Here is a 12,353-nt window from a genome sequence, read left to right on the forward strand (position 1 = left end):
GTTTTGGTCTTCTTGAAATGTGATACGAAGACCGCAAAGGCTACTCAACAACAGGGGAGGACATTGTTTAACCCTTAGGATTTTACAAGAAATGGTTACTGAATTGATTTTGTTAACACTACAAGCTTTGGAATCAACAGATGAATTCATTGCAAAATCACAAATGCAGAACAAGTAAATTATATAGCTTGATGAGGAGCTAAAAATGGTTTAATGGCTTTGGACAAAAACAAAGAATGTTACAAGATGATTCTTCTGAAGAAGATGAATTGCTTCCACTCTCATTTTCAAAAGATAGCAAACTCTTCACTTCCTTTCATCTGAAATTGAGAAATTGACGCCGAGATACAATCATATTTTCAGGCATGCTTCAAAAGCAAGTTGTCTTTGATATTCTAACCTTTTCTAACCTGTTCAGTGTCACTAGAAATACTAGAGTTAGTACTACTACCACATCTGGGACTTACCCTCCTCTCCCTACTCAAAAGCCTCTTGAATGACCTCATTCTTCTTGTCATGGGCGACTTTAACTCCTCCTGGGGAGATCCTGTTGGAGACAATGATAAAAATTGCTCGCTCATAGTAGCAGGAATATCAATCACTAACATTTCACCTCGCCTACTTGTACTCAACGTTGAAGAAGAAGAAGAAGATGAAGATGAAGAAGCAGTAGTAGAAGAAGAACCCTCTTCTAAAGAAGCACCACCAGTGCTAACTTGAGTTTCATTTCCCCAAAACAAAACATTAGTAGGAAAGTTTGGAGATTCTGTTGAGGACCCAGAAACCGAAATTTCTTCTGGAGACTGACTATCAATCACCTCTGCCATTTCCATGGAAATGGAGCGTTGAAGATCAACAGGGTTCCTACAAAGTGGGCAAGTAGAATGGGACTGGAACCACATATCAATACACTCAACATGAAAGCCATGGTTACATTTAGGAAGCAGCCTAGCTCTCTCTCCTTCTACAACCTCAGACAAACAGACTGCACATTCAAGTCCATCTTCAAAGTTTTGTGGAGTGAAAGTAACCACAGGAATGGAGCGGAGGACGGCAGCGTCAAGGCCAGTACGCAGAGTGAAAGCAGGGTCTTGGCCAGAAGCAAAGACCAAACGACGACGGTGGCGACGTGAAGCACCAGGAGCGGGTGGCGGTTGAGTGCGCCACCAGAACCATTTGGCGTAGAGATGAAGAAAAAGAAGAAACACTACTAAAATAAAAGGAAATATAATTGCCCCCACCATTATTTGGGCTATTAAAGAATCATGTTCACCAGAGCCATCCATCTTTCTTTCCAACCAAAACAAACCCAATTGAGGCTGTGTTTGAGTTGAGTTTATCGTGAGTTTTAAGGAGGTTTTAGAGAGTTATGTTATGATAAAAGCATTGAAGAAGAATAGTTTAACTAATGCATTTAAAGAGAATGAAAATCAAAGACTTGGACTTAGTTGAAGGAAGGAGAGAAGAAGATGACGATGTTTGAGTCCAAATCAAACTGAGTGATTTGCTTATGTTTGTGTCTTTGTTGTGCCTCTTCCTTGACTTCTACCATGTCTATTGTTATTGGCAAAAGTGAAAGGATTCAATTGGGAGACTAAAAATTAAAATTTGCATTTGTTCTTATTGGTTAAATAATTGACTTATTTAAATATTACTAATTAATCAACATAACTATCATATAACAAGGTTAATCATTGAACTATTTCAATTTTTTTTTTTTCAATGAGATGGGTTGTTCTCCTAATTCCGTCCAAGGCAAGTCATCCAAATCAAAATTAGGGATTTTATGAAGGAAATCCTCACAACCCACTTTATTTTTTCACTTACTCGAGTTATTACTTTTAAAGTTTATTATAAGAGTAATGTTAAATATATAATTTTTGTGTATAAATAATTATATGTTATTATATAAATGAATAGTTAAAAATTAAAAATAAAATAACACTCAATCATCTAATGACACTTTGTTATTTGGATACAAAATTGTGCATATAGTTTTATTGTTATTACCATAGTTATTAAGTCATTATTTAAAGCAAGATGCTTAGCTTTCCTCCTTTTTTAACTTTCTAATTAGTAATTCCGCCCACTTAATTAACAAATTGCAATTGCCTTTAAGAGAACCTCAACCCTTATGAATAATTACTATAGACTCTGTTTAGGAGGAAGACCATTTCAAAATAGGCATGTAGTTCAAATTGTGTTTGGTTATGACTTAAAAGAGGTTGACCCGTTTGTGCATTGTTGACTAGAATTTATGAAGCATGGATAATTAGAAATGCAGTAGCTCAAATTAGGCAAGTTTTTTATGAACATCCGTGTGATGTTTATTCCTATCAATATTTTAGCCTCAATAATTATTTACATACAAACTCTCCTGATTTCATTACAAGGGATAATGCTATTTTGGCCATTCATCAACCACTCAATAAGGCTTTAGTCGTTGAGTTGGTGGTCAATTTAACAATATAATTAAAAAGAATAATCTGATGTTGGTGGGTTGTTATGGGATGTTTTGAGAAGGTAATATGTTTAGGTACACATCTTAAGAGAAGTAAAGTAGCCCAGAGACAGTGCCTCTTAGTGAATTGTACAAACAAATGAGACATGTAAGATGGTTGATGAACTTGAATCATAATCACAGTACAAACAACTTAATTCTCTATTGGAAGGTCTGCAACTTACATTATTTTGACAACCCAATTGCTGAATTGCAGGCGTCTGCATGAACTGAGCATCTGATAGCCATAATTCCTGGCTTTAGTATGGATTTTGAACGGTGAATAGTGAAAAAACTGGTTACACAGAATGATCTTTCCTCATTATAAGACAACAATTGATGCTAATTTAGTGGTAAAAGCACACAAATATGCGCTTCCAACTTTTTGGCTTATTGAGAAAGTTCCCAGAAGCAAACAACATTCCCAGTTTGATATTGAAATTTCAAAGGAAAAAGGAGCCTACCTAGTAATACAGCTCCACTATTCATTTACACCATGAAATGACAAGAGAAAACTACAGGTTAGAAAAGTGGTTGATCATGTCAATAATCAAGTTTTCACATTAGGTAATAGTTCCATCCAATATATCCATGTGGCGATATGGTGTGCTACAAAAATTTCTTGCTTATTTTCTGCACTTTGGAAAGGACTTCATCTTTCATGAATAAACTTTCCAGTTAGCGGTACACAGAATTGGGCAACCCCGGATTATTTTATTATTAAGTAACGATAATAAGTTAAACGATAATGTTTGTGTCTTATCTCAGGAGTCTTTAAACTTTGTATTCTCTTAAATAAAGAATTTTGAGTAAATGATAATTGCCTGAAACATATTCTTATGAATTAGGCTTAAACTGGAGATAATATGTTATTGGCTAGGTCCAGATTATACTAAAGACCTAAATTGGAGAATATATATGTATATATTAGCTATTTTATCATATCAAAGAGCTCAGCTGAGCTACTGCAGAAATTAAAAATAAAAGAAAGTTTGTGTCTTCCTGAGAAGTTTGACTTTTGAAATTGTTAATGCTTTCCCCGGAGAAATTAAAACAGTGCCATCGTTGTCTCAGAACAGTGTGACAAACCTGATTTCTCTGATACTTCTCTCTCTATTTCAGTTGATATGTATACAATCCAACAAACAGCTAGTACAAGAATTTTAAATATACTAAAGAATGTTATTACAGCTTTGAAAGTTCAAGACAAACATCCAAAATCGGCACAAAAGGCCGTCTTGATCTCATCATTAAAAGAAACCTCCATCCAGTTACTTACACTTAATAAGGAAGACACCAAACAAGAAACGAGACCTTCAAGCTTAGGAGCTGGCTGGCTACAAGGGACTTCAGCCCTGCAAAGAGGACAAGTTGAATGCAACTTGAGCCAAGGATCGATGCAGTGATCATGGAAACCATGGTGACATGTTGGTAGAAACCTGATTGGTTCACTTTTTAACAACTTGTTGAGACACACCGAACAATCAATTTCTACATGAAATTGGGTGTCTCCCTTTTCTTTGTCACCACCTGACTGCCCAAACCATCTGTTATATAAACGGAATGAGCAAACTACAAGCATGGCAATGAATATCATCGCTGCAATAATGCCGATCATCATTGTCTCAGTTACTTTTGTAATCTCTTGATGATATAATATTCAGAGATGATCTAAACAGATTATCTTCTGCTCTCCCCCAACTCAACTTCATGCTGTATATATACCGTGCAGACTTTGACTCGTAAGGCCATGTTTAGTACGCAGATTATTGACTCTTAGATGAGTAATGAGAGGACTGGGTTCACGTTTAAAAGGTTTAGGAGAAGGAAGAACCTTAACTCCAACTCCAAGCCAAGTTGAATGAGAATAGTCAATAGACAAAAGATGAGTCAGTTATTTGCTGCTAACTTGTAGATCAAAGAAGGCTCGGCTGCGGGCAAATGTCTTGTCAGAGTAGCTAACTGTCCATTCTTAATTTCTCACATTTGACTCGTTCAGCCTGTATTCATGTAACTTCCTCTCTCATATTAGCTCTGGTTGACCAAAGAGAAACATGCTTTTATCAGTTTATGCATAATATGTAAACACCTTTTCAAAGATGACCTCTGATTGCCAAAAATACTTTCTTCAAGAAATCATAAAGCCCAGCCCCTCAAGAATACGGGATACTTGGGCCAGACTTTGAAATTGGAGTGAAGAGGTAAGTGGGCTTCGATTCATTTTCCATCTTCTACAGATATTACAGAGAGTATGGGTTTGTGGTTTACGAGGTTCTCCCCCTCTTAGAATTCTCGTGTCTGGATTCTCTTCTTTTCTATTCTCTTCTCTACTCTACTCCGACAATACTACTCCAGTTACTTTCTCCTCCGCTTACTACATTTATCACATCATTCATGTTGTTTCAGTGAAACTCAGTAACACATTTGCTTTGGATTCTGAATGAGCTCCCATCGATGCCTTTATTAGGTACTCTCTTTATTCTTTATTCTTTCTTCTTCATAATATTTTTTAATCTTTACATTTTAATTATCAAAATGAATTTAAAACCTCTTTCTATGTGAGTTTTAAGCATAATATTCAGTTAATTTAAGAACTTGCTGCATAAAATTCCCTTTTAAAAAAAATTATTAAAAAGCAGAACGTTAATTATCAAAAAATTCATTTTGGTTCACCTATATATCCTTGTTTGATGATCTTGCGTGGTTCGATTATGGGTTCTTTGTATTTTTCTTTAATCATTTACCAAAATAATTAACTTGCAGTTTAGCTTGTTCATCTTTCGTTCTTTTTTGGCTTAATTAGCTCCTAACTTATTAACAGATATTGTTCCTGCTCAGCCTTATTTGCATAATCATCTGGGTCAACTGACGGCTCAAACCCTTACTCATGCTAAACTTTTGTCAAGTAAATTTATTTCTGGAGATGAAAAGCGACTGTGCTTTGCATCGAAATCATTCCAATTCCCTATAAAAACAAATTATAGCTTTCGACCCCTTGAGACGCGGGGAGTTAAATTCCTAAGCACTGCTGTTGCCACCGTTGAACCTGAGTATTTAATTCTTGAGGAAGATGGACAAAAGGATAAAATGCTGGGTGTGGATTCAAGTCCATCAACAACTCAGCTTCAGTCATCTAATGGAAACTCTACTGAATTGGATGAGAGAGAACGATTAAGACGGATGAGAATTTCTAAAGCAAATAAAGGAAACACACCATGGAACAAAGGAAGGAAACATAGTGCTGGTAATAACATACTCATGAAATTTTATGTGCCAATTTGGCAACTTTCTTCATGTTTTTGTGTAAAATTCAGTTTGAATTTTTGTTCATGTTCAGAAACCCTTCAACGGATCAGAGAGAGAACAAGGCTTGCAATGCAGGATCCAAAGGTGATGTCATGTAAGAATAAATTTATTTTATTGCTTGGTATGCCTTTCAAATGCCTAGCAGGAAACAAATCACACAACTGTTCATTGTTTGGACCATGGTTTAGAGATGAGCCCATTTGATTAATCATTAGAGACCTAGGCTATCGTTTTGAGGTCATAGTGATGTATAGCCTGCCCCCAAACACAATCCAAATTATTTGCAATCAGATGATCAGTACTTACACATTGTAATTGCTGCTCCCATATATCAGAAATTAAATGATGTAGTTTTTCTAAGTAAAAAATAAATAAATTGTGTACTGCAGCTTTGGAATGGGCAGTTTCAGGTTTCCAAACACTGGCTGTATTCTTGGAGTTGTTTCAAGGCCTCAACACATTGATTAATTTTGTACCTGTGACTTTGTATCTAGTTATTGTTCTCATCTCTTGATGGAACATTTGAACATGGTCTTTTAGCATTTCAAAGAATAAAACAACAGTGTTATTTAATTATGATGTAGCTGACAGATAATGTATCTATGTGATGAGGTAAAATAAAGGTTTCCCTGATTGCATGATTAAGTGTAGAAGTCACAATTCAAATTACATTTTAAATTTTTTTTTTCTGACTACATAATTTCGCAATGCAGGTCAAAATGAAGTTAGCTAATCTTGGACATGCTCAGAGGTGGGTACCAAGCCACTTTACCTGTTAGGATTTTTGTTTACAATCAGCATTCAGAGTTTTTATTGTACAATATTTACTTCTAGTTGGGATTCCGAAGAATGCCATTGCAGCTGTGAGATTTTGAACTTTGATATTTTACTTTATCGGCATACCTCTGAAAAAATGTTTTTGCCCCATTCAAATCATTTTACAGCTCAGAGACTAGGAAAAAAATTGCGGTTGGAGTACGTATGGGGTGGAAAAAGCGCCGTGAGAAGTTGATGATTCAGGAACATTGTTATTTTGAGTGGCAAAACTTGATTGCAGAAGCTTCTAGAAGGGGTCTGGTGGGTGAGGAAGAGTTGCAATGGAATTCTTTTAAGATATTAGATGAACAGCTTAAGCAGGAGTGGTTGGAGCGTCTTGAACAAAGGAAATCTATGTCTAGGCCAAAAGGTAGCAAGAGAGCTCCAAAGTCCCCTGAACAAAGAAAGAAAATTGCAGAAGCAATTGCTGCCAAATGGGCTGATCCGGTAAGTAGCTAGGTTAATATTTTGACGTGCCTGCATGGCATAATTTCTCTATTGGTGGGGCAATTTATAACACTGTTCGTACTCAGGTACCATAAGCACATCTTTTGAGTTCAAGTAACTAAATTGTGAATACACTTGAGGAAGATTACATGCCATTGAATCCTTTTGGAAAAACTCACTTTGGGCACATATTCCTACTCAAATTGAAGTTGGCTGACATTTTTTAACCTGCCAAACTGAAGCTAAATTTTCTATTAATTACTTGTCCAATATTGTCTAATCTGGAATAGATGGTGAGATATGTTCCCATCCTTGTAAAGCATTATTTCAGATAGTTTTGGACTTAGTAAATATGGTTTGTGCTCTTATTGTCTGCCTTGAACTTGATTAGAAATTTGCTTCATTTGTTACCTCTACTTTGATAGCTCACACTTAAACAAATTAGCTGAGTATATGAACTGAAGGCTGGTAACATAAATTTTAGTTCTTAACTCTTCTGATATTTATTTTCTTTCTCCCCAAGACTTACCGGGAGCGGGTTTATACTGGGCTGGCAAAATATCATGGCATTCCAGCTGGAGCTGAAAGAAAGCCTAGGAGAAAGCCAAGTGGTGATGGGCAGTCTAGAAGACGAAACTCCACAAAGGAAAAAACAGATATTTCCCTAATGATGGAGCCTCCAAGCCGAATTGAGAGGTTGAGATTGAAGAGAGGTAATACACCCTTGTATAAGGATCCTTCTGCTTGTTCTAAGCTGGAGATGATAAAGAACATCAGAGCACAAAGAGCAGCTGAAGAATTAAAGAAAATTGAAGCTATAGAACGAGCAAGGTTAGTTTGTTGATACCCTGCTCTGTGATATATGTGATGCAGATTATTAAGAGAAATTGAAAATGACCTTACTTGATGGTCTAATGTCATTGCTTCACAAAGATTAAACTAGCTTAATTTGGCAGGTGTTCCTGACTGGCATACTGCTGTGTCAATTCCCGAGAAATCTATGCTAATGTTATATGACTTTTTGCAGATTATTAATTGCTGAAGCGGAGAAGGCTGCAAAAGCCCTTGAGGTTGCTGCCACAAAGAGCCCTATTGCTCGAGCTTCCCTCATGGAAACGAGGAAGCTAATAGCTGAAGCGGTACAATTAATTGAATCCATAGAAATGGGGCAGGTCATGGCCAAAAATGAAAATGGTGTATATCATTCAATTGATTCAGCTGAAGTGGTTTGCTATGTCAAAGAGGAAATAGATACACAGAATGGAGGTTTGAGCCAACCGGAACATATGAAAGTAAATGGAACTCAAACAATACCAAGTAAAGACGAGGCTTTCAACTTTGGTAGCTTCACGATGCAAGATAAACTGAACAGGAAGGAACTTCTTTCTAAAAATTCCAACGGATATAATTTGCAGACACTGAATTTGGAGAACCTAATAAGAAAATCAGATTCAACAAGGCAACTTGGCCATTTGGAACCAAATGGAAACGTCAAATGTGAAAAGAATCTTCAACCAAATGGAGCAAAGGTTCACAGTATGGAAGAGCAAACGACTGGTAAAGTAAAAAGTATGACTAAAAAGTGGGTTCGTGGGAGGCTTGTTGAAGTGATAGAAGGAGCATAATTCTCTATTTCAGAAGATAGTTGTTAACCCGGCAAATCTTTTTTTAATCTAATATCATTATTTTACTAATGTAATATTTATAGAGCTACATACACCATCATTAGTGCTTATAAGCCTATGTAGTATGTATTACTTCATATCAGCATTCAATGATGGGCTACTTTTACAATTTTAGTGAGTAGTTCACTGCTTTTTCTCATGTTTGTTAGCCATTGTTGATTGTTGATCACAGAACAGTATTAGAGTTTGACCATGTTATCGGGCGATAATCCAGTCGACACTGTTGAATAGAAAAACTAGAGTCGAGTTGGGCAAGATGGGATGGGCTGGAATGGACTATAATGGGTGGTTTTCTCCTGACCGGCTGATATTGTTTACTCATTAACAGCTTCTCCCTCCTTTGTGTCTCTCTTCTTCTACCTCTGAATCATCACACTCTGACTGAGCAACTGAAATACCGCCTTCTCTTCACAAGCAATCAAAGCTCCATCTAAAATGGGCCGAGATTCACCAGACGAAGACGAAGATCGCGAGATCTTGATTCACCAAAACAACACCAAGCACCGTGAACCACATTCCACATTGCGCATTGACGACTCCGCCCCACCAACACGGCGTCATTCCGGTGTTAATTTCAGCAGTCTTAATAAAAGGTACCTTTTTGCTATCTTCCTTCCAGTCCTCATCCTCATCCTTTATGTCTCCGTCGATCTCCATGGTCTTTTCCCCGCGAATGTTGCAAAAGTCAGACTCGATTCCGCCGGCGACTCCATGCACGAGTCTGAGCTACGCGCTTTGTATTTACTTAAACAGCAGCAATCTCAGCTCGTCGCGATGTGGAACCAATCATTTTTTAATATTAATAATTCCATTAGTAATCAAAATTCTTATCGATTCTTTCAAGACGCTAAATCGATTCTTCTCAATCAGATTTCTCTGAACAAACAGATTCAGCAAGTTCTTTTATCTCCTCATAAAACTTCAAACTTCTCGCAAAACGATGATGCTTGGAACCCGGCCTTTGGTCCCGACGGCTGTAGAAAGAAAGATTCATGGGCTACAGATAGAAGAACCATTGAATGGAATCCAAAGCAAGATAAATACTTGTTCGCGATTTGTTTGTCGGGCCAAATGTCTAACCATTTGATTTGCTTAGAAAAGCATATATTTTTCGCGGCTGTGTTAGGCCGTGTTTTGGTGATGCCCAGTTTTAGGGTTGATTATCAGTTTAGTAGAGTTCTCGATATCGAGCACATAAACAAATGTGTTGGCAGAAAAGTAGCGGTGTCATTTGAAGAGTTTGAAGAATCGAGAATAAACCATCTCCACATTGAGAAATTTATCTGTTATTTCTCTTCGCCACAGCCTTGTTATATCGATAAGGAGCATATGAAGGAGTTGAAACTGTTAAAACTTTATATTGGAAAGATTGAGACTCCTTGGGAGGAGGATGTCAAGAAGCCGAGTAAAAAAACAATTCAAGATATTGAGGCAACGTTTAAGAGTGATGATGATGTGATTGCCATTGGTGATGTGTATTATGCCGATGTTGAGAGCGATTGGCTTATGCAGCCTGGTGGTCCAATTGCTCACAACTGTAAGACCTTGATTGAACCTAGCAGGCTCATTTTGCTTACTGCCCAGCGCTTTATTCAGACTTTCTTGGGGAGTAATTTCGTTGCTGTTCATTTTCGCCGCCATGGATTTTTGAAGTTCTGGTGTGCTTTTCTACTTTATTGCCATAACTAAATCGCAAGTATAAGTTTCTGATTAATGTATTAGAAGCATGTAAATTTATAACCTAACAGATGGGATGAACTGGTGTGACCTTACACTTGATTTTTTTTTTTTCGAAGGAGACATGTTTCTTTGTAAGTGCATGGATAGTATGTGTGAAGAAACAGTTCATTAAATCCATCCGAATCTAGTACTCCTCAATTTGTTCATTCTCGGTTGCACTCATGGTATTAATGATAATTCCTTTTTTTAATAGACGATGCTATTACCAGTTTGCTGTAGTTTGGCTTGTATTCATATCTTCTTTTTAGTTGGTGGAAACTTTGTCAAAATGTTTTGCTATCAGATATAGAATGAGTAGGTATTTAAGGTGCCACAATATCTTTTTTTTTTTAAATTCCAGATATGCATTTTATTAATTGGGTAATTGCTTTTTGGCTCATGAACAAATGCATCTTTTTATGGCACTTCTGAATTTTCTTGTATCTGTCTGCCCATACTAAAAATTCTTTGACATTGTTATTTCTCTAACTAGAATTGCTTATTTGACAGCAATGCTAAAAAGCCAAGTTGCTTTTACCCCACTCCTCAAGCTGCAGATTGTATAACTCGGATTGTTGAAAGGGCCAATGCACCAGTCATATACCTTTCAACAGATGCAGCAGAAAGTGAAACTAGATTGCTGCAGTCACTAGTTTTGGTGAATGGGAAGACTATACCACTTGTTAGGCGGCCTGCTCATCATTCAGCTGAGAAATGGGATTCTTTGCTGTATAGACACCATCTTGGGGGTGACACACAGGTGAAATTGTACCACCACCCTTTTTCTCTATATACAGGGTGTCCAAGAGGACTATTTCTGATCAAAATTTTTCTTCACCAGCTTGCCCTTTTAGTTTTTATGTATATATGCAAATTCTCTGAAGAGGATTTTTCTTTATGTGAGAATGAGCTTTGTGGTGATGGCCTTCCCCTACCACCCTTAATTTCAATGAGATCTGAATCTTCTTTTAGGTTTCTGATCATACCTCAAGGAAAAGCAATAAAACTTTTTATTATAATTTGTGTATTTATTCACATGTATTCATTGGACTTTTGTATTGAAGGTGGAAGCTATGTTGGATAAGACAATCTGTGCTTTGTCTAGTGTGTTCATTGGAGCCTCTGGATCCACCTTCACAGAGGATATCTTGCGGCTGCGCAAGAGTTGGGGATCAGCATCAGTGTGTGATGAATACCTCTGCCAAGGAGAAGATCCCAACTTCATTGCCAAAGATGAATAATGAGTATTGAAGAAAATACAAAATTCAACACATTGGTATATTCTGAGAATCTTTTTACTTTCTCATATCTTTGTTCATTTGGCTCAGAATTTTGTTGAAAAGTAATGTAGTGATATAGTAGTGTATGATAATATCTTTCCTGCTTCCTTGTATCATATTCGTTTACAATTCCTGCCCTGTTTCATGTGTAGCCAGTTCATATTGATAATTTTTAAACCTCCATTGAAGCACAGCAGAATATTTGCTGGTTTCCATTTTTTTTAACTCAATGGATTCATAAAATAATGTCAGCTATCAGTAATTTTCTGTAAATCGAAGAATCGTTCAACTTGCATAGAGTTGTAGTAGTGGATATTCAGTTAAACATTCACATAACAAATGCTTATGCTATCAGCAAATTCTGATTCAGAATTTGGTTGCCCATCTCAACTTTTCCTGTCATGTTGCCAAAAAAGCTTATCAGTCAGGGCGATGAACATTTCAATAAAAATGCATAGTTATTATAAGTATTAATCTGGATATCAATAATGATGTTGCAAGAATTTTGACTCAATCATTTTTTACCTAAAGTTTGATACATTGACCTAATAATAAAACTATAAGTACTTGTAACAGTAAATTTTATCTTAAAAACACTTT

General features: G+C 36.6%; 3 protein-coding genes across 3 annotated transcripts; 2 read left to right on the forward strand and 1 right to left on the reverse strand.

Moving 5' to 3' along the window:
- Window positions 1–126: 126 nt before the first annotated feature.
- On the reverse strand, window positions 127–1,546 carry LOC123210846 (RING-H2 finger protein ATL3-like). Its single transcript, XM_044629334.1, has one exon. The coding sequence runs from the start codon at window positions 1,284–1,286 to the stop codon at window positions 396–398; it is 891 nt and encodes a 296-aa protein (XP_044485269.1). The 5' UTR covers window positions 1,287–1,546; the 3' UTR covers window positions 127–395.
- A 3,216-nt stretch (window positions 1,547–4,762) lies between these two features.
- LOC123211374 lies at window positions 4,763–8,893 on the forward strand. The gene is made up of 7 exons (XM_044630061.1): window positions 4,763–4,967; window positions 5,322–5,744; window positions 5,838–5,890; window positions 6,520–6,557; window positions 6,751–7,069; window positions 7,593–7,900; window positions 8,097–8,893. Exons 1-7 carry the CDS (start codon window positions 4,955–4,957, stop codon window positions 8,692–8,694), a joined length of 1,752 nt encoding a protein of 583 aa, XP_044485996.1. The 5' UTR covers window positions 4,763–4,954; the 3' UTR covers window positions 8,695–8,893.
- A 131-nt stretch (window positions 8,894–9,024) lies between these two features.
- Window positions 9,025–11,978, forward strand: LOC123211375 (O-fucosyltransferase 36-like). Its single transcript, XM_044630062.1, has 3 exons — window positions 9,025–10,412; window positions 10,984–11,233; window positions 11,538–11,978. The coding sequence occupies exons 1-3, from the start codon at window positions 9,190–9,192 to the stop codon at window positions 11,712–11,714; spliced, it is 1,650 nt and encodes a 549-aa protein (XP_044485997.1). The 5' UTR covers window positions 9,025–9,189; the 3' UTR covers window positions 11,715–11,978.
- Window positions 11,979–12,353: the final 375 nt, after the last annotated feature.

Source organism: Mangifera indica, chromosome 3, assembly GCF_011075055.1.
Source record: "Mangifera indica cultivar Alphonso chromosome 3, CATAS_Mindica_2.1, whole genome shotgun sequence".
Lineage (NCBI taxonomy): Eukaryota > Viridiplantae > Streptophyta > Magnoliopsida > Sapindales > Anacardiaceae > Mangifera > Mangifera indica.